General features: G+C 44.3%; 1 protein-coding gene across 1 annotated transcript; it reads right to left on the bottom strand.

Moving 5' to 3' along the window:
• Positions 1-9,358: 9,358 nt before the first annotated feature.
• On the bottom strand, positions 9,359-20,364 carry LOC123395190 (E3 ubiquitin-protein ligase listerin). The gene is made up of 14 exons (XM_045090130.1): positions 20,167-20,364; positions 19,964-20,026; positions 19,779-19,856; positions 19,164-19,255; positions 18,660-18,762; positions 17,673-17,825; positions 16,083-16,741; positions 15,500-15,986; positions 14,116-14,603; positions 13,140-13,935; positions 11,999-12,689; positions 10,865-11,901; positions 10,271-10,741; positions 9,359-10,130 (listed from the first exon to the last, which is right to left on the bottom strand). Exons 1-14 carry the CDS (start codon positions 20,347-20,349, stop codon positions 9,672-9,674), a joined length of 5,760 nt encoding a protein of 1,919 aa, XP_044946065.1. The 5' UTR covers positions 20,350-20,364; the 3' UTR covers positions 9,359-9,671.
• Between the last annotated feature and the right edge of the window lie 403 nt (positions 20,365-20,767).

Raw genomic sequence — 20,767 nt, 5'->3', positions numbered from 1 at the left:
GCTCAACATTACTTATGTAATGATCAGTGTGCCAAATATGGTAATGCTTTTTTAGGTTTGTGAACACCTCAAATGACCAAGGTAAAACCAAGTGCTACATAAATTCTAACTGGCAAGAAATGTTGTGCGCTCTTTTAAATCATATCTTTTTCATCCGAGCTCCACTCCGAAATGGAAGCGCAAAATGTATCTGATTCCCTTTCTAGACATTTCCGTATTGTTGGTTGTTAGTGTGCTCTTCAAACTCTTGTCACCAAGTATGTACTACTTTATTTCTACCTGATGCATATCATACAAATTTGCAGTCTCTTGGGAGAAGTACATATTAAGTATGCCCTCCTTCTCCCAATCCACAGTTTCTTACACTATACTTCCAAGTGTCGATGCCAACATAAGTTTAAGTTCATGTTGATCTTGCATAGCTGACAAGTTGAATATTATGTTATTTGTATCTCTAACGTGTTGTTCTTCGAAATCAAACCAAATTTTACTACAGGGATATTTATGGAGTCTACATTTGGTACCACATGAACTAAAATATTATTGTTCGTCACAACTTGTGAAATTGTTTGCTCACTTGGTGCCCCCTAATTCAAGCAAGTCGTTTGATATGAAAGAATCACAACAGAAAGACAGGCATTCTGAATGCGGCTGGATAACTTATGTCACCCACAGATGGTATGGTATGGTTCTGCCTTGATCATGCCTCCTGCACTTGCATACTCTCATGTCGTTCTAGGCATTCATTGTCACTCTAATCACGGTTCTTCATTCGTATCCAGAGGATGATTACTTCAACTCCGTAGAGAGGAGGCTCACCGCATTCGTGCGGATCTTGGGTTTCATGACCGTGCGTGCGTGAGAGAGAGAGAGAGGGAGGGAGGGCGGGGGAGAGGGAGAGGGAGGGAGGGAGGGAGAGAGAGAGAGAGAGGGGGAGAGGGAGAGGGAGAGGGAGAGGGGGGAGGGAGGGAGGGAGGGGAGAGGGAGGGAGGGGAGGGAGGGGGGAGAGAGAGAGAGGGGAGGGAGGGGAGAGAGAGAGGGGAGGGAGGGGCCGAGAGAGAGAGAGGGGGAGGGAGGGAGAGAGGGAGGGAGAGAGAGAGAGGGAGGGGGGGAGGGAGGGAGAGAGAGAGAGGGAGGGAGAGAGTGAGAGGGAGGGAGGGAGAGAGAGAGGGAGAGGGAGAGAGAGGGAGAGAGAGAGAGAGAGAGAGAGAGAGAGAGGGAGGGAGAGAGTGAGAGGGAGGGAGGGAGAGAAAGAGGGAGAGAGAGGGAGAGGGGGGGGAGAGAGAGAGTGTGTCACGCCCAAGATGCGATCCTATACTCAATTTGGCACGAAGGCCTCGTCAGGGATAGAAGCGCATCTTGTCGTGTCGCAAGAATGGATATCGTTACAAGTACATGTACTGAAAAGAAGAGATATATATATATAGAATTGGCTTACACTCGCCACAAGCTACATCAGAGTCACATCAGTACATTACATAATCATCAAGAGTAAGAGTAGGATCCGACTACGGACGAAAACAAACGAGAAAAGAAGAACGACGTCCATCCTTGCTATCCCAGGCTGCCGGCCTGGAACCCATCCTAGATCGATGAAGAAGAAGAAGAAGAAGAAGAAGAAGAAGAAGAAGAAGAAGAAGAAGAAGAAGCAACTCCAAATGAATAATCAACGCGCTCGCATCGAGTAACCTTTACCTGTACCTGCAACTGGTATTGTAATAATCTGTGAGCCACAGGGGACTCGGCAATCTCATTTCCAAAGGTATCAAGACTAGCAAAGCTTACTGGGTGAGGCATGGTTAAGTGGTGAGGTTACAGCAGCGGCTAAGCATATATTTGGTGACTAAACTTACGAGTACAAGAAATAAGAGGGGGAAGATCTACGCATAACGGACGTGTCTACTGATGATCAAATGAATGATCCTGAACACCTACCTACGTCAGACATAACCCCACCGTTTCCTCGATCGGAGAAGGAACTCACGAAAGAGACAGTCACGGTTACGCACACAGTTGGCATATTTTAATTAAGTAACTTCAAGTTATCTAGAACGAGTGTTAACAAAGTTTCCACGTTGCCACATAACCGCGGGCACGGCTTTCCGAAAAGATTTAACCCTGCAGGGGTGCTTCAACTAGTCCATCACAAATTACCACAAGCCGCATAGAAATCCTCAATCACGAAGCTCGCGATCTCGTCGGATTCCCTAGTGGAAAACCTCAACTTTGAGATTACCCAAAGCATCACCGGAATCCCGATGCACAGGATATTTCGTCAAAGGTAAAACTAATCCAGCAAGGCCGCCCGACGTGTCGACGATCCCGATAGGAGTCGCGTACCTCGTTCTCAGGACACGACGGATGGGTCACACTAGGAGATACCAAACCTCGGGTTGCCCCATGGTGGCCCCGTAGTCTGCCAATTTGGACCAACACTCATGAGGAGTACATGCCCGGGGGTTGATTAAATTATCCTCGGGTTAATTACTCCCTATGCAGTTCATTAGTTATTAGGCAAATGTAGTACCAAAGTTGGGCCTTGCCAGACCATCTTTAATCTAAAACGAATTATCAAGGGGGTCCCCATAACAACCCCGATCGTGTTAGGAGCGCTCATTTATGGAACATAACACCGGTAGCCGAAACTAAGGGGGCAAAGGTGGAACAAAACAGCAGGCTATAAAGGCCGAGCCTTCCACCTTTTACCAATCATATAGGTGCGTTAAATTTAAATAACATTAAATAGGGTGATATAACAAGGAACCCATGTTATCACATGGAAGCAACTACACCTGCAACTAGCAACGCTAACAACATGGATAAGCAAGCGGTAACATAGTCAATCAGTGGTTTGCTAGGTCCAACAGGTTGAAGGTTATCATGGCATTGTTGAGAGGCTGATATGTAAACATGTGGTAGGCAACGAGACATAACGTTAGAAGCTATAAAACTAGCATGGCAATGATAGTAATGGTATCTGGGTAAATGGTCATCTTGCCTGAGATCCCGCTTCGAAGAAGAATGCCTCCGAAAAGTCGGCGAACCAACGTAGTCGAACGGGTCCTCACAATCCGACACGCTTGCGAAACTCTATCGAGACGGAGCAAACCGGAAACAAACATCAACACAGATATTCACCTCACGATGCACAACATGATGCACAACCTACTATGATGCATGATCAGTTCAATGATGCAAGGCATGGCATGGCAGTTCACCTCACGCAAACTCTATACATTAAGTGAAGCTCGATATGCAACGGGTTGCATATCAACGAAACTCCACGATTAATTATTTAATTCACTCCCAATTATTTACACGGCAATATTAAATCGTTGTTAACATGGCAAGGGGTGAAGCGGTGGTCCTACATGTCATCCTAGTCGATAGCACGCGGGACTTAGAACGGAGTTACGGCACAAGAGACATGCAACGCACGATATATATGCCATGAATGCGTCATGCATGCAAGTTCAAACATCACGGGCAAGAAGAGAAAGAAACATGTGTCGCCATGGCGAGAGAGAGGGAACCATGGCGGCAAAACAGAAACGATGACACGGCAACGTTCCTATCCCGATAACTCGTCGAGATATCGTGCCAACGTATAGGAAGCACGTGCGGGAACGCTAAATAAGATGGGGTGATCCCGTTACTGGGTTCCCATGTGTCGAGGCTCAACGAAAGAGGTACACGTGCAACGGGCAAACATACGACACAAACATACATTCATCTCATACATCACATGCACACGGTCACGACAACGTCCCATCGGTATACCTTCGAAGCGTGCATATCGGAGCAGATCGGTTCGTAGCGGGCGTCGTGGAAGTCGTGGTACACAGTCTCGTCGACGGTAGTCGTTCGCTCGGCATTGTGGTTCACGGGTCTTCGGCATCGGTAGTCGAACACGGGTCTTCGGCGTCGTCAAGGAAGACGTGGTGCTCGGCGAATTTGTCGGTTCCACGAAGGAAGGAATGGTCTACGCGGCGACATAACAAAAGTAAGCAACAACAATCTACCTCGGCAACAGCAAAAATCAGCAGCAACTAGCATCTGGCAACAAGAGTTACAAGCTACCTAGCAAGCAAGCAACAACTAACTACAGCAACACGCAAGCAAGCATAACGCAGCAAAGCAAGCTAGCTAAGCGGCATGCAATAGCAGTTAACAGCAAAAGCTACTAACAATTACTAGCTAGCAAAGCAGCAGCATCTACAGCAACCTAACAGCAAAAGCTACAGGCAGCACAGCTATGGCAACGGCAAACTAGCAACCGGCTCGGCAGGCTACGCAGCAGCACGCGGCAACAGCAACAAGCAGCTATCGGCACAGCAAGCAGCAGGACAACAACAGCAAGCGCACGCACAGGAACTACCTAGCGGAGGCAGGCAAACTTAGCAGCAGCTAAGCTAGCTAGCTGCGGCAGCACAAGCAGCAAGACAGCGGCATGCATCAGCTAGCCAGCATGGCACATCAAGAGCAAAACGCAGCAACACGCACATCAGCAGGCGGCTCGGCTACACGGCAACAGGAGCATCGGCGGCTGTCGGCAGCAAGCAACAGCAAATCGCAGCACTGCAAGCAACAGCAAAACAGCAAGCGCACCGGCGAGCACAGCGGCGCAGGCGAGGAACGGGCGAGGCCGAGGCCATGGCATGGCGGCGCCGGCGGGACACGGGCGACGGGCTGGAGACGGCCACAACGGCGGCGCGGGCAGGGCACCGGCGGGGAGAGGCCATGGCGGGCGGAGCAGCACGGGACGAGGCACGGGGCCAAAGCGGCTCGGCGACGAGGCGTACAACCGGCGGCTGCGGCGAGCTCGCGAGGCGGCGCACATGGACGAGGGAGCCGGCGACGGCGGGGCGCAGCGCAGCGCAGGGAGCTGCTCGGCATGGAGACAAGGGGAGAACGACACGGGGACGAGGGGATGTGGCTGCGCGACGAGGGGAGGAGACAGAGGGGATCGGCAGGAGAGGAGAAGGGGATCGGGCAAGGGGGCTCGGCAGGGGGAGGACGACGGAGTGCTGGGTTGGAGGGGAGGCCTCCTGGCTGCGCTAGGGTAGGGGGGAGCTGGGCCTTGGGCCAGCTCGGCCGGGCGTGCTCCCTCCCCCTATTGTTGTTTTTTTTAACTTTTAAAACAGAAACTTTCAAACAAAGAAAAGCTTTTAACAAAGATAAAATTAAAAAAATGCCTTTGCTCCTTTAAAAATTTATACCCCAACTATAAAATAGCTTGGGCATTTTTAAAGAAATAAAAATAAAACCTTTCTCTCTTAAGAATTAAATAAAACCCTTTCACAAAAGAATAAAATCTAAACCCCTTTTGACAAGTGAATAAAATAAAACCTCTTTTATTTAAAAAATAAAATAAAAACTCTTTAAAGAAGAAAAGAAAATGAGACTGTTTTAAAATAAACAAAGGGAAAAAATAAAGGAAACCCAAGGGTTGCCCCCACATTAAATAAAATGATTTGAAAAGAAGACGAATTTTTAAAAGGGGGTTAAAACTGAAATCTTTTACGCCGCCACAAAAATAGAATAAGAGAGGAGAGAAGGGTTTTAGGTCCGCGGTGCATAGGGTTTTGAGGCGGCTCTGTTGCACCCACTCTCGTCACGCCAACGAACAACGCCACACTCACAAGCACTCACAAGCAACAACACGGAGCAACAAGCAACACCGACAAAACACAGTTGACATGATGCCATGCATGATGTGATGATGCAAACTAAATGAAGAGGCCACAAAATAAAATAACCACACGGCGGAAATGGAAATAAAGGGGAATCTTCTGGAACGTCGGCATCGGGCTGTCACAGAGAGAGAGAGAGAGAGAGAGAGAGAGAGAGAGAGAGTAACCTAGTCTGGTTCCTCGCCATGTCGCGGCATTCGAGCACAAACAATGCAACACGATGCGATTGCAATGGTTGAGCTGTTGGACGAGATAGCAACTGTTCTAGGGCTTCTGAATTGTTGTAAATATTGTCTATCCACGCAGTTCTTGCCTTGTATATGTTTATTGGCTCCGCCTCCCGGGTCGCCTCCGCCCGAGTGACTCCAGAGGATCCTCCCTCGTCCCCTCTAGCCCCCTTCATCAACGTTCCCTTGGCCGGCGACGCCGCCGATGCGATGGCGGTGGCGGCACCCTTCTTTGTCTAATGACGGAGGGGAGGAGAGTGCACCATGGCGGCGGCTCCATGGGCGTTTGTGGAATGCTGGCAGCGGTTCAAGGGCGGCGTAGCCGTGGCCTGAAGCTGGAGAGGCATCTTCGCGGTGGGTGGTGCGCAACATTGGCACCAATCTCCAACGGTGTGGTGGTTGGTTGGATCTGGCCTAAGGGCCTGATCTGGGTCGCCCCCGCCAAGGATGGCTTGTGGTTGTGCGTTGTGGCTGCCTTATCCAATGTTGCTCCGACCGGCGGTGTGGGGGCGTGCTGGTGTGCTCAGATAAAGGCGGCAGTCCTAGGGTTTCTCCTGCCCCAAGACAAAGATCTGTGTGACGCATGTCCTTCCAGATCTGGCCGAAGTGGCGGGTTCTGGAAGGCTCCGTCGGCGAACTCTCATGGGTGTGTTATGCCTAGGGATTGCTGGACTGGGCGGGATTCGGTCGTACCCATTGGTTCTTAGTTGAGGAGCGAGCATCGCGAAGCTGTGCTATCTGTTGCCATCAGGAGATAAATTTAGCTCCATGGTGAAGTCAGAGGCGGAAAATGTCATGGAACTCGATATTGGAGGATTTGTAATGGTGATTGGAGCCTACGACATTGAGGAGTTTGCTTGGAGTTTCGGGATTGGTAGCAGCGGTATGTAAGTGGGGGCGACAGCACGGGTGAAATTCTATGTCTTGCTTTTCAGGATGAAAATCCAAGGTCCGACTTTAATTTGTTGAGCCTCGCAATGACCTTCTTGAAGGTATTGTTTTGAGAGTAGCGATTATCTCCGGGGTGAAAAACCAAGATCTACGATCGAGCGACGACGATGATGGTGCACTGTTTCCTTCTTAAAGGTGTCACTTTTGGAGAACTTGGACATCAGGTGTTGTCTTGATGATGGTCGTGCTGCTGCTCCAAGGCCTGCAATGCTATAGCAGAACTCTTTTTAGCTTCTTTTTCTTGAATGTGTGCATCCGTCATGTCACTAGAGCATTGTGTTATTGTAGAGGCTGAGCGTAATTGGTATCTTCGTGATATTAATATATACTCTTTATTAAAAAATATGTTTGTTATCAATATTTAATATTACTAATGTAGGAAATTTTATTGTCACTAGCTGAATTTTATTTCAGACCAAACTGAATGGCTTGCCTTTATCTTTATTTGTTTGTGTTTCATTTCTCAATTTTAATTTCCATCCGTACTATATTGAATATAATAAAACGGAATCGAACCGACATAAAATACAAAATAAGATGTAATCACTTGCTTTCTCTCTCTCTTGCAGCAGATCATGGTGTAGTGTTCTCCTACGTTTATTGGATGGGTTATACGTCTAATTCATCGACGTTGACGTCACCCAGCTTCGCTGCACAAAGTCTCAGCGTCATCCTTGTTCCACCGATGCTCAGGTACATCGTTGCTGAGGAGATTGCTACGGAAGCTGCAACCAGCAACAATGTTCTCGCCACACTCCTCTTCAGAAGAGTTCGCCTCGTCCCGCTTGTCATTGATGCTGCTCATAACTTATTGCCTTTGGTTCGGGTGAGGTAAAATAAATATAATTATTTATACTGAAATGTGTACTTATTTATAACCATTTTTGTAAGTCACACATTATGGATAATATATTATGTTAATGTTGAATATATTTTTTTCTATAAATATCATTTTCATCACATTGCACCTGAAAATATATTAAAATTAAATACTCTGAAATGCGAAAAAGAAAGAGAAATTTGTATGTCTTGTCAGATTAATTTGTGACACTTGCATTAATATAGTGTCTACGTGTGTATGCTTAAATATCTTGGTAGAGGTTTCTACAAATCATGGTATAAGAAATAACTAGATAGCATCCTTTAGTTAATGATTAGATATACCAAAACATAAGAGTCCCGACATATTGGCAAGCTTCCTTAGATAATCCATCTGTAGCACCATTCGCGACATCCAGTTCACTTTGTGCTCGCCAACAAAGTGGAGCAGATCTTTGATCTCTTGTATAAGAAGGTCCCCCGATTGCTGGGTTGATCCCTGGGTCACCCATGCTTCTAGCGGCTCCTTGGCTATCAGTCTCCATGGCAACTTTCTAGGCCCCTGCCTCTATCCCTAGCTTCATCGACCTTTTGCATTCTAACAACTTTGCGAGTTACAAAAGATTAAAAGTGCATGAAGTGGAGTGGGGCGGTGAAGAGTTGTCTCTCTCTTCCGCACAGTTACCACAAGAACTTCTCGGGGGTCTATACCATGAAAACTTAATGTTGTTGTTTGTCACAACGTGCCTGCAACAACTGAAATCATCAACTGCAACAACTGCAAGTATGTTGATGTGAAAGAATCACAACAGGAGATGGGAACTCTAAAAACAGTGATTGATAACTTCATCACCCATGGAGATATGTACGGTTCTGCCCGTCTCATGCCTTTGATTTATGTGTTCTTCTAGGCATTCTTTGTCATTCTAATCCTGATTTGTTTCATTTGTATCCAGAGGACAGTTACTTCAATTTTATAAAGGGGGGCCTCGTCGCATCCGCATGGATCTCAGATTTCATGAGGACCACCTTGCACTAGCACACACCCAACTATCTCAAAGAGAGAGAGGCGTCAAAACTCAGCCTGATTTCGTCGCAAAAAAAAACTCAGCCTGATTTAGCGACAGGTCATGCTGCAAACAAAGTGTGATTGCAACGCTGAGGCGTGGTTGTGTAATTGTGTTGGCACAGAAAGCGTGACGATGAAACAAATTTTGTGGAAAATGTAGCACTAGCTTCATTTGTGAATGTTGAATCATTTGATATGTAGCAAGGAACTGATGTGGCCCTACCAAATCCATTTCTAACCATTTCTACGGAAGTAATTCGGGACGGTGGAGTATATGATTCCATAAGAATGCCATTAGGGTCGGCAGTTAGCGCATACATGAGGAATTACACTCCAAATTTGCTGGTCGTCCTATTAGTAGTAACTAATTAATGTGCAAACCAATTTGCACAATAACACATTTTTCTTCACAATTGTGCCTAGCCTAAAATAAAGTGCGGATGTCAAGATGCATAAACTAATCAAATCAGGGATTCCACACACATGAAAATGGAACTAGGGATGGAACATACTACATCATGCTCATGTGATTTCTTCATCCTCATGTCAAGATGCATAAACTAATCAAATCAGGGATTCCACACACATGAAAATGGAAATAGGGATGGAACATACTACATCATGCTCATGTGATTTCTTCATCCTCATCTACAACGTATCTCGCATAATTCCTGATTACAACATGTCCCCTCTATTTGCACAAAACTTGTCATACATCCCCAAAATTTGGATGTTCCCTGGTCAAAGACTAGTACCCTTCTGCTTTCCAAAATTTGTTTCTCTTACACTTGTCATACATCCCCAGCAAACAACAAACAAACTTGACGTATATAACTCAAGGAAACATGAATCATGTGAACAAGCAAGAACTAATCATGAAAGGGTTTGCTTCTGGAGGCTAACTAAACTAGACTAGAAGGGGGTCTGGCATAGCGGGCATGTGGACTTGTTGGAGGTGGAGAACCACTTGTAGAGGCAGGCGCCGTGGAACTTGTGCTTGCACGTCTTGCACGCCAGCCGCGGGAGCCCGTGGTTGCTCGTGTGCAGGATGCTGTAGCAGATGGGGCACTCCTCCACCCCCTCAAACTCCTTGTCAAAGTTGTTCTTCCAGGTCCGGATCGCCTCCGCAACGGCGCCGTTCTGGTTGCGCACGAACGACGTCAGCGACAGCAGCCATTTCCTGCACTTGACCTCGCTGATGCCCAGGCTTCTCGTGCATTCAACCTCCACATGCCGCAGAGGGTAACAGCTCGGAAGCCGTATCACAAGATCAATCCCTGTTTCTTCCTTCTTGTATGTAGCAATGATCTCATACGCCGACCGGTTCACGCTCACCGAGAATGTCTCGTCAGCGTAAACAGACTCCTTGACCTTTTTGAAATTAATATACTTTGTTAGTCAGTTTAACAACAAGACAGACCGGCAATTATATAACAATATAAAGTAACTCAATTCATGATCATTAACAAGAAGAAAAAGGTTAAAAAAAACTGGTAAAATGAATGTCATACCTGACAAAACTCATCTAGTAGAAGCGGAGGACTGCACCATGCTCTAGTCAAGGACTCAATGGATGATGACAGTGAACGATCTCTCAAGCTAGTAAACCATGTGCGCACATATGAAGGCAGCAGTCTAATCATCATCCCGTATAATGACCCTGCCAGTGAGGCCATCTCCAAAACCCCAACAGGCCAAAGGGATTCCACATACGGCAGCAATGAGCATGTTACGATGGCATCTTTGGAAGCCTCTGCGGCAGCTTTTGCTTCAGGCACCAGCTCAGCATCTTTCTTCTTCCCGCTAGAGCTAGCTCCACCACCACTCCCACTCCTTAATGGGATATGCTGGAAAATGCAATCCAATATGCACGGACTAATCTTATCTTGGACATATGATAACAGCAATGCCCTGCTAGTGGATGATAACGGCAGTCGCTGCAAGTGCGATAACAGCAACGCCCAGGCAACAAACACATTAACCTATGTACAGTGAGTCAAAACACAAACAAATCCAATATTAGCACATGGATGTATGAACCAAGAGATATATATAGCTGAACTAATAATAATACAGCTGAAATGCAAGTATATTAATTATTATACCCTGTCCCGTGCAATCAGATCTGTTTTGGCAAGTTCAGAAGTAGGCATCTCAATCAAGGCCGAGAGTTCATCCCTGAGGCGTAGGGCCTTCTCTGAATCTGGCGTCGACTCAATACTTTGTTGATCCATGCCAGACTCCTGAGGGTTTTCTCCATTGACTAGTGAAACTTCACAGAGGGGTTCAGACATAAGTAGAGAATAAGCTGCAAACTGTAGATGGGATATTGGCTCCGAGGAGAAAAGAATTGAATATAGCCCACTGACTGAATCCTTGCTTAGTCCCCACAGTTTCATGGACTCCAGTGCACATCCTCTAATCTGTGGTGAAGTACCAATGATGAATGATGCCACTAGTTCCCAAAAATGCAGATAAACCACACGGCCGGAAGCTATGACGGATGAAGCCTCTTCACTACAAGATCCCGCAATTGCCTCGGAAACACCAGAAGCCAAGAACAAACGGAGAACATTCTCCATCATCTTGTCGTTACTCTCTGCATACTCCCCTGATCTAATAAGCTGCAGAGTTTGGGATTCATGGAGACTGTCAACATGGTTGAGGCAACACAATGTAACCAGAGCAGATTCAGCAAAAGTAAATGTTAGCTCCTCTGGGGTGCAAGCTATCAGTTTAAGCTTCTCCAAAATATCCTCAGCGGATGTACGGTTTATTACAGCGTCATTCACGCCATCTGTCATTTCTTCAACAAGTAAAACAGACGATTCAATCCACTTTCGTAGAATACGGAACACGAAGCACCAATCAGCTTCACCAAGTTTTGTACAGCAATAACCAACCATAACCGCTGTTAGTTTCACTCCCAAAAGTTCAGCAGTTTTTGACAGGCTAGTTCCACTAGAGGACAATGACGGATCTGCGCTAGAATAGAAAGCCCGGTACCTCGAAAACAGGGTAAGGAGTAATGATGTTTCTGCATCGCTGATCTCACGTTCAAACTTAACTACCAGTTTCGCTGTTCCTCCAGTTATCTCCAATGGGAAGCAAGATAACACCACTTGCATCCAATCCTCAATATCTGTCAAAGCAACAGATGATATATTTATTATCTGACTGTAAAAGCATATTACATACATACACTAGTACAATTTGAAAGGATTATAGTGTAGTCTTACCTTGCTGTGTCACTTCCCTTGGGCTCAATGGCAGACAAGAGATGGATTCGTTAAGCCAACTCAATATGCTTTCTCCTACCAAATCAGTGCACGAAGAAGCTTCACCCGACTTCATTTTTTCTGTCAAGGGCTTGATGATTGTACTCATGACAAAGGGAAGAGTCCTTAAACATTTTCTATTTACTGTTGAACTGACAAAGAGACTACCCAGTAGCTTTTCAAAAAGTACAAGTGCATCAGATTCTCTCCAAATACATTCCTTTGTGTAAGTAGTAAATAACAAAGCCACAAGAGCACGGAGAAAACGATCTTGAATTTTGTCAATCTCACTGTCAGACAGATGCCAAACATTGAACAGTGCCCAGTTACTACTCTCGTGCATAAGGGCCCCTTCTAGTAACGTGTCAAGCAAAAAGGGCATGATGCTGACCTCAGGACATGACTCTGTTTTCATGTACTGAACCAGAGAAGGTAAGAATGTGCTAAATGTACTTCCCCCTTTCCACTTCCAGGTGCAGATCATCTCAGCAGCAACCCATGCTCTGGAGAAGGAAGAAACAGATGAGGTAACACCAATCGATGATAATGTGGTACAATGCTGATTTCTTGGAATCCCTAGAATCACTTCACCAAAGCTAAGGTTTAGGACAAGCTTGTCAACAAAAGCAACGAACCGTTGATGTTTCAATTCCTGCATAAAAAAAAAATGTCCATATTAGGCACATTTAGTTATTTTTGCACTGTATTCAATCGTAACAACTCAGATCTTTTGAAACTAAATAATCGACTTAAGCTTGCCTAGAATTTTGTCAAGAACAAAATAAATTTACTTCATTATGAAAAATACGGTTTCAAGTTTTTATGTCTATTCCGCTTCAGAATATTTAATAACTATGTAGACATCCCATCGGTCAAATTTTAGGACTTCATTTTGTATTTTCTGAACACTTTGCAAAACAATCAAGAAAGGAAAAGATAATGAGGCTAAGCCTCATCCTGTCATTCTTCAAGCTAGCAGTATTCAAATCAGATAGAGAGATTATAGTCATAGAGAGAACTGGAGCATGTCTTATTAGTGTGCAAATAATAGAAGCATGCACTGGTTTTGGTGGGGTGGGAGTAAAAAGGAACAGATTCTTACAGTTTCTTCTGCAGCAAGCGGTTCACATTGGATCTTCACTGACGCATGGTCATTCTGTAAAGAAGGCTTCACCCAGAGCGGCCAATTTTCTCCCTCGGATAACAAGATATCAAAAAAACTTTGCAGCTTCATGTGGTCAAGACAGATAAGTTTCAACATGTCCACCACCCACTCAGAACATAAGGCTGCAGTCCTGTCAATACTTAAGTTTCTTGTATCAAATACAGCACACCTGACAGACTGTGCTAGAATATTAGCCAGCCTATTCAAAGTGCCTGAATGAAGGCCGTTCCAAAAGGATGAAATTAAGCTTTGGCGGAAAGCATGTATATGTTCTGCAAGGTCAGCCTTCAAATGCACTGTAGCACCCAAATGATCATCTGAACTGTTGCACATCGAAGTCTCAACATCGATTTCTTCCTTGTGAACTTCCAAATCATTCTCTTCTCCAAGAGTCAAAGCCATGCTGCATTCCCATTCGATGATAAACAAAGCCGCCAGAATATGAGAGAAAACCGAATCTTCCTCATGTATCCTTAGCACAAACAAGCTACGTTCAAAAACTTGAAAAGCGAACTGAGCCATCTCAAAGTTTGCCAAGGACTGTTCTCCTAGAAGCTTGAAATGCTCATGTTCTGCTGGCAACAACAGAAAATGTGCAGGCTTTGTCCATTCAGAAGTTGATGTGATGAGTACCGATGCCAAAGACTTCAAAATGGATTCACTAATTTTGCGAACAGCCTCAGCAGAAAGAAAACAAACTTGATCATCTTGACTGGAGCCACCAAGTGCAGCACTACAATTTCACATATTATAAAATTGAAGTCAAGCCCACATCAACCACATATTTTGTGGAACATCACCAACATGGCAACTAGAGTAAACCAAATTATCAACAGTTTCTGCCGCTGAGTAACCAAAATGAATTATAACTTTTGACTAAAAGAACGGACATAACAAAGTTAGAAGCACATACCATAGAAAATGTACACGAGAATCTGTAGCGGGCAGATCACAGAAGACAGAAACTGCAACAGAATCCAATAGATCGTGTCGCCAATGTTCTGGCAGGGAACCACTTCTCTGCAAATTTCTCAGCTTTCCCCCAGCAATTCTTTCTCTGACCTTTTGAAGTATAAGTGTCAGCAGTTCAAATTGGTCATTCGTGTGTGAGATTTTATCATCAACTGATCGCTTTTGTTTAGCTATAATGTATTTGATGATCAAACACCACTGGTCAAAGAAGCACTCTTCTTGCATTAAAGAAAGCAATAAATCAATCTTTGAGCTGCAGGTGATATCCTTCCCATCCAAGCACCAAGGGACAAAGTCGGAATTGAATACATTCAGATAAGGCTCAACATATGATTTATCATCATTTTTCTCAGAATATTTCAAGAACAGGTGGGCAGGCCCGAATATTTCAACCAAACTTATAAGGAGTTTAACAAGACTTGGGGAGTCCTGCATCAATGCAAAAAAAATCTTGAATATCAGCACAATATATCATAAATTTGCAACACTTTATTGCTGCAGTATATATCAATATTAGCATGATATAAGTTGAGGAACCATTAAACAAACAGATATGACGAAGCTTCTACCTACAAAAAATAATTAACTTCAAATCCATGGAGGACAATCAAAAGCATTGGTGGCCACTCAAGACCGTGACTGCCTACTTCTTCCACACATGACCTTATAGTTCAACAAGATCAAGAATACACATTGCTGTAGGCCACAATGAATTACGTAGCCATACATCTGGATTTATATCTAACAGAGAACATTTGCATGCAACAGACCATTTCTAGAAAAACGCAACACTTGGTGAAAACAGACCCTGTACTTTATTGACAGCAAGTCATTTACCCAATGGTGTCAAGAAGAGTTACAAAGATTCTATATTTTTACAAATAAATATACATGCTCAGTTGCACTAATCGGTGTCCAGTGTTAAACTTCTATGGACAGTTTCATGTGTCCGTGTGCCCGGACCTGTGTGTCGTAGACCTCAACCCATGTCAAACTATTACTCCCTCTGTATCAAAATATAAGACGCCTACAAAAACGTCTTATATTTTGATAAGGAGGTAGTACAACCGAACAAGATCAAGAATTCACATTGCTGCAACTAAGTACCCATATATCTAGATTTATGATCTACGGAGAACATCTGCATGCAAGACACTATTTCTAGATAAATATAACACTAAATGAAAAAGGCCCTTCACTCAATCGAGAGCAAGTAATTACCTAAAGGTAAGCAGGTGTTACAAAAGATTATATGTTCTGTACAATAAAATATTATGTAACACAAGAGTCTAGAGAAGATGGATGGATTCAGTGCCTTAGCTTACCATGGACTTGATAGCTGGCAGAGAATGTACAACCAGTGGTCTTGCTAAGTTTTCCAGCGGCCATGTCCTACCGTTCTGTACCACGAGTAGATCCAAAGAACAAAAGAAAGAAGCAAGTTGGTCTACATGATCCTGAAATTTTGATAGCTTCTCCCCTTGGTGAACTATGTCCAAATAGTCCCTCAACAGAGACTCACAAGCAACTTCCAACAAATGGCTTTCTGCAACTGAAATCTCATCCAGTATTTCAACAATACATTTCCCCAAGTCCTGATAATAGTAAATCGGAAGGCGCACGTTCGGCACCAACAATGACTTATGAGATAGCTGGTGATCATCAGTAGTTGCTTCTTCAGACAATAAACCTGGAATTGCGTCCAGGTTTTTGGATAACGATAATTGAAGGTAATCATGCCAAACAATTTTGACTAGAACATTCGCTATAAGCATGTTGTGAATATTATCTGAAGAATCTCCTACAGAATTTCTGAAATGAAAAGGGGAAGGTAATTATGCAGAAACAGGAGAACTTGCAAACAATGAAATCAAACTTAATAAACCTGTGAATGTTTTAAAAGGATACCTTGGTACTTTCTTAAGAAGCCAAAGAAAACTCTGTTTGAAGGCATTGAAGAAAGCCGAAGTGTCAGCAGCTGATAACTGCCTCTGGTGTCTACCAGCCCAAAGATTTTGTAAGAACTGAATAGCAAATTTCTCTGTAGCAACTTCTTTAGATGGTATAACATCCAAAAACTGAACAATTAGAGGGTATGAGGCCTGTTTAGACCCATAGCAACCATTTTGTAGGAAGTGCCAAAACCGATTGAGGATAACCTTGTGAATATTGCAATATGACCAAGCCTCTGGAAACTTTCTAGAAAAAACAAGAATAGTGTCCCACATAGCAGAGTGACACAATGGGTCCTTTTCATTGAAGGCACCAAGTAAAGTGGAAGACAGTGTCTTCATGGCTTCTTCGCTGAAAACATGAGGAACATACTTGATGTAACTTGTAAGCAGAGTATATGTAGCTGACCGTATAGCAGCACTTTTTGACTTCAGAAAATCGATAAAATATTTATGCATAGAAAGTGCAGCTTCAGCAGAAGACAATGTGGCAGATCGAACTTTTGAATGACTCTTGCTTTCGGTATTCGCACTTTCACCACCATTATTTTGTAATTTTACTCCGAGTAAAATGTCGATAAGAGTTGCCATTGCTAACAGTGATGATGATATTACCTAATACAGGGCGAAAACAAAAGTGGGTGGCGGGTATTAGAAACACAGTGGGCATTTGGAGGTAGAATACCATAAATGAAAGGCCATAATTATTTCCAGCAGCTAAACATAATGAAAGCTCCCTTTCATAAGAAAATAGAGGCTCAAGCAGGCTCAAGGCATAGCTTTTCCATGCCTCTGTGCATGCAGAAAAATAAAGCGTGGCAGTATTTGGTTAACCCCCTTTCCCCTGCTACATGCCATGTGGTGGCCATGGAGGTGGAGAATGTGCAGGCAGTAGTGCAGCATTTCTACGCACATACAGATTCGGAGTAATAACAGGAAGCAGCGGTATGATACTAAAATAGCAGGCGCATCAGCAAAGCAACAAATTGATGGCCCAGTCGACAACCCCAAAACCAACTGCAACAGATCTAAGCACCATTTCGCACGGCACAAGGAACACACAGAGATCTATCTACAACTCCCGATTTGAACCACCGCTCAATGCCCAGCCCCCTACCCGCACAACAAGGCATACGTGTTGGGAAATTGGTAGCGGCAGCCTGCAATGCAGCCAAGACAGGGCAGACCCTATCCACTGCTCATGCTCCCTCTTAGTACTATCTTACCCTCAATGTATTAACAGCAGCCTCTCTCCCTGATGTTTTCCCATTATGGATCAAAGACAATTGCACACCCCATAGAATCCTAAAGTATGAGCCTCAAAAGTCAAAACTCCAAAACGTTGAAACAGAATACTTGATCTTAGCCTTACTGCCCAAAGAAAGCTAGGAGATCAATCAATCTGGTTTACAAAATTGCAGAAATAATCAATTTCCATTGCAGCTGGAAATTCTTTAGAACAGGTTGCATGCAGAACAAAAACAGGTTAAAACATGAAGATAACTGATCACAGAATTGCACGTTGGGTTAAGGCCATAAAGCATACCCGCTGATGCATATCTTCTAATTCATCCACCGGCGTAACCTTGTCAGATAAAGCTTGTGCTGTTAGCTTCAGATTCTCATTTAGGTACACAAACGTCTCCTTCACACACAGCATTAAAGCATCCAACCTTCTGTCCGATTGTGGGAATGCTGCCTACAAATAGAGTAGAAAAATGTTAGAAAGTCATATATGAGCGATTGAGGCATCCAGATGTCTTCAAAGATTATGATATTCATGCATACAGTGCACTAAAATATGTGAACCTACAAAATTTCATCCAAAAATATGAGCAATTGTGGCCTGCGCAAAAGAAATCATGAGCTAACTGAAGAGCATTTCAGTTTAAAGGTGGCTAACTCTTGCTTTTTATGTGCAGGGCACAGCAGGTCTTAATTTCAAGAATGAGAAAGCATTACCTGTTTATGCTTCGACAGGTCAGTGTAGCAAACCAACATAACGTGTTACTACAGAGCAATAGAACTAAACAAATAACCAAGCCTGTTTGGTCCAAAAGCAACATCTACTAGCTAATCAAGTTCAACACTAACAGTAATATATGCTAATCAGCCTAAACATCCAGCATGTTTGCTATGATTAGAAATCTGAGCTTCGGCATTACTGGAAAAATCTGAGTTTCCCCAAACATTTTAAGGACGTACCATACAGGCACCGCGTTAAGTGATATGCTACAACCAATAAGAAAATTATATGAACTGGCTAAGCCAACATGCCCAGACTAAGTTTGAATATAAGCCTAAATTAATGCTATTGCATCAAGGGCAAATATTTGGTAGTTGATTGACATGAAATTCATTCATGAATTTTGTTTTTAGTTCTTTGTTTTTAGTTCTTCCAAGCCAGTGGATTTAAAGTTTACTGCAGAAAAACATCGCAGCTGAAAAATGAATGCAAAATCCAGTTGGAACTATGACTTAGAGCCAATATCATCAATCAACCAGATAAAGGAAAGATGATCATATGCAGCACCTCGAATGAACGACGAGCAGCCTGTGCAACCTCAGCAGCAGGGTCAAACTGAGAAAACCACCAAGGACCCATCAGAGACTTGAGATGCGGAGCTAGACCCTTCCTGAAACAGTCAGTTCAAACATCCATAACCATTGAAGATTGAAAGAATTTGCTGTGTTTCTAGATATTTTGTCAGTTTGGAATAAACACCCACGCATATTTAAGTAAGGATCATATTCTTTATATATGCTGGCCCAGAGTAACATCTCAAGCACAAGTAACAAGATAGCAGAGATCAATAAATCTTAGCGTGGACTTGTATGTGTCAAGTATGCAGAAACAAATCTTTGGTCAAAAAACAAGTGTCAGGTTGATGGGAACAGAGGGAGGGAGCAAACAGAATCCTGAGCATAAGGCCTTTATTAACTGGAGGAAAAGCCATGTCATGGTAGAGAAAGATAAAAGCAGTAGAGCACAGAGCAGTTGCATATAAAGAAGTCCAAAGAAAGGAGATGGTCATACTTGACTGCAGTGACTAGGCTAGACATGGTATCATTAGTAGCACGACGGACGTCTCTGTTATAGTCAAGCAGCAGCCTCTTGTACTCGAAGGCCTATAAAATAAAATGGAGAAGGTAGATTGATTACTGTAGGTGCAGCATATTTTCAGGACGAGTCATAAGCATGACATGAAATAGATGCGGTATCATCACTAGATGAAAGGAGCAAAACACTCTGAAGGAAAAAACAGGATCCTGTCACCAAACGAACAATCACTTAACAGGAAACTGTGCATTTCGTCCCTGCATTCAGCTGTAGCAGGTATTCAAGCGTACCAGGGAGAATAGAATAGAAAATGAATCACAGCGGAAGAAGATAGATGCTAATCTACAGCTGTATATGTTTTACTACATGGGTGAATGAATTAACATTAGTACGTGCTGTGGAACTGGAAACAATACTAGCTTGGCAATTGGCGTATCCTTCTCACAGACAGAAATGATATTATTGCAGGTGCTGCTGCTAAGGAAGATAGAATGAATCAGTCCTAGAATCAACTAATGATGGAATGAGGAGCATATATGATGAGTAAGAAAACATGTTATGTGACACAAGCAAGGGGAAGAGAGCAAGTACCCATTGAGGAACAATCTGCACAACTTGGTCGGCAGGTTGCTGCGCAAAGAGCCCCGAGAGCGTAGATAATGCCTTGAGCTGCATCCAATTGAATTGAATTTGAATTTAATTGAGTCAAGTTGCTTCTTGTGATAACATCATAACAATGAATGATTTATGGGCGCAGAAGCAGGAGGGATGGAGACCTTGGTGGTTGGATCTTTTCGGCCGAGCCTCCTGAGGTGCTGAAGCAATTGGGCGTCCACATCCTGCCGGCATGAACAAGAAAGGTTTGTCAGTGAGCTCGAGAGCGAGCGAATCAATCGAAACCCTAGCCTGGCCTAGCTAGAGTGGTGGTACGGCGGAACTCGGTAGGGTTTATAACAAGAGGAGAGGAGAGGGGGCGTACGGGGGGCGCGCGGGCCGGGGCGTCGGGGTCGTCGGAGGGGAGCAGGTGCAGGGCGGCGGGGTCGACGCGGGAGGCGCCGTGGTAGCCCCCGAATCCGACGGCGGGGACGGCGGGGCCCTGCGCGTCGGGCAGCAGCGACGCCGCCAGGCCGCTGCTGGACGCCCGGCCCTTGCTCTTCCCCATCCTTCTTCTTCTTCTGTGTGTCGCCGCCGGCCGCCGGCCGCCGCCGCAGTATAGGGGGAGTAGCGTAGCACCGACGCGAGAGAGGAGGAGGAGCTTGTGTCTGGTAAAACAAAATGAAAATAAACTTTCCAACCGGCAGCTCGGCCCGAAGCCCGATGAAACATGATTTTGGGGCTTCCTTCACCCCGTCCTAAAATAAGGGACTCGGGTTTCTATTAATTCTAATACAAAATTATTATAAAATTAAGTCATTTATTTTGAGACGAAAGGGGTATAAATGAATATATGTATGTTACTATAGTACTAATCCTAAAAATAGCTTCAGTAGTAATTTAAAACACGAAAGATTAGCATTTTGCCACGCCGGCAGCCGATCCGGGTTGGGCCTGGGCTCCGTTCGTATTTTGAGGTCGGCCTT

Source organism: Hordeum vulgare, chromosome 5H (assembly GCF_904849725.1).
Source record: "Hordeum vulgare subsp. vulgare chromosome 5H, MorexV3_pseudomolecules_assembly, whole genome shotgun sequence".
NCBI classification, from domain to species: domain Eukaryota; kingdom Viridiplantae; phylum Streptophyta; class Magnoliopsida; order Poales; family Poaceae; genus Hordeum; species Hordeum vulgare.
The sequence above is the reverse complement of the archived record's forward strand: the minus strand, read 5'-3'. Positions and strand labels throughout refer to the sequence as shown.

Bases quoted from the DNA above. Each gene is read 5' to 3' on its own strand.
- LOC123395190 (XM_045090130.1), bottom strand. From the start codon at position 20,349: ATGGGGAAGAGCAAGGGCCGGGCGTCCAGCAGCGGCCTGGCGGCGTCG. The intron at 19,857-19,963 runs GTCTCCATCCCT...AATTGGATGCAG, and splicing joins GAAAAGATCCAACCACCAAG to CTCAAGGCATTATCTACGCT. The intron at 10,742-10,864 runs GTATAATAATTA...CACTGTACATAG, and splicing joins ATCTGATTGCACGGGACAGG to GTTAATGTGTTTGTTGCCTG.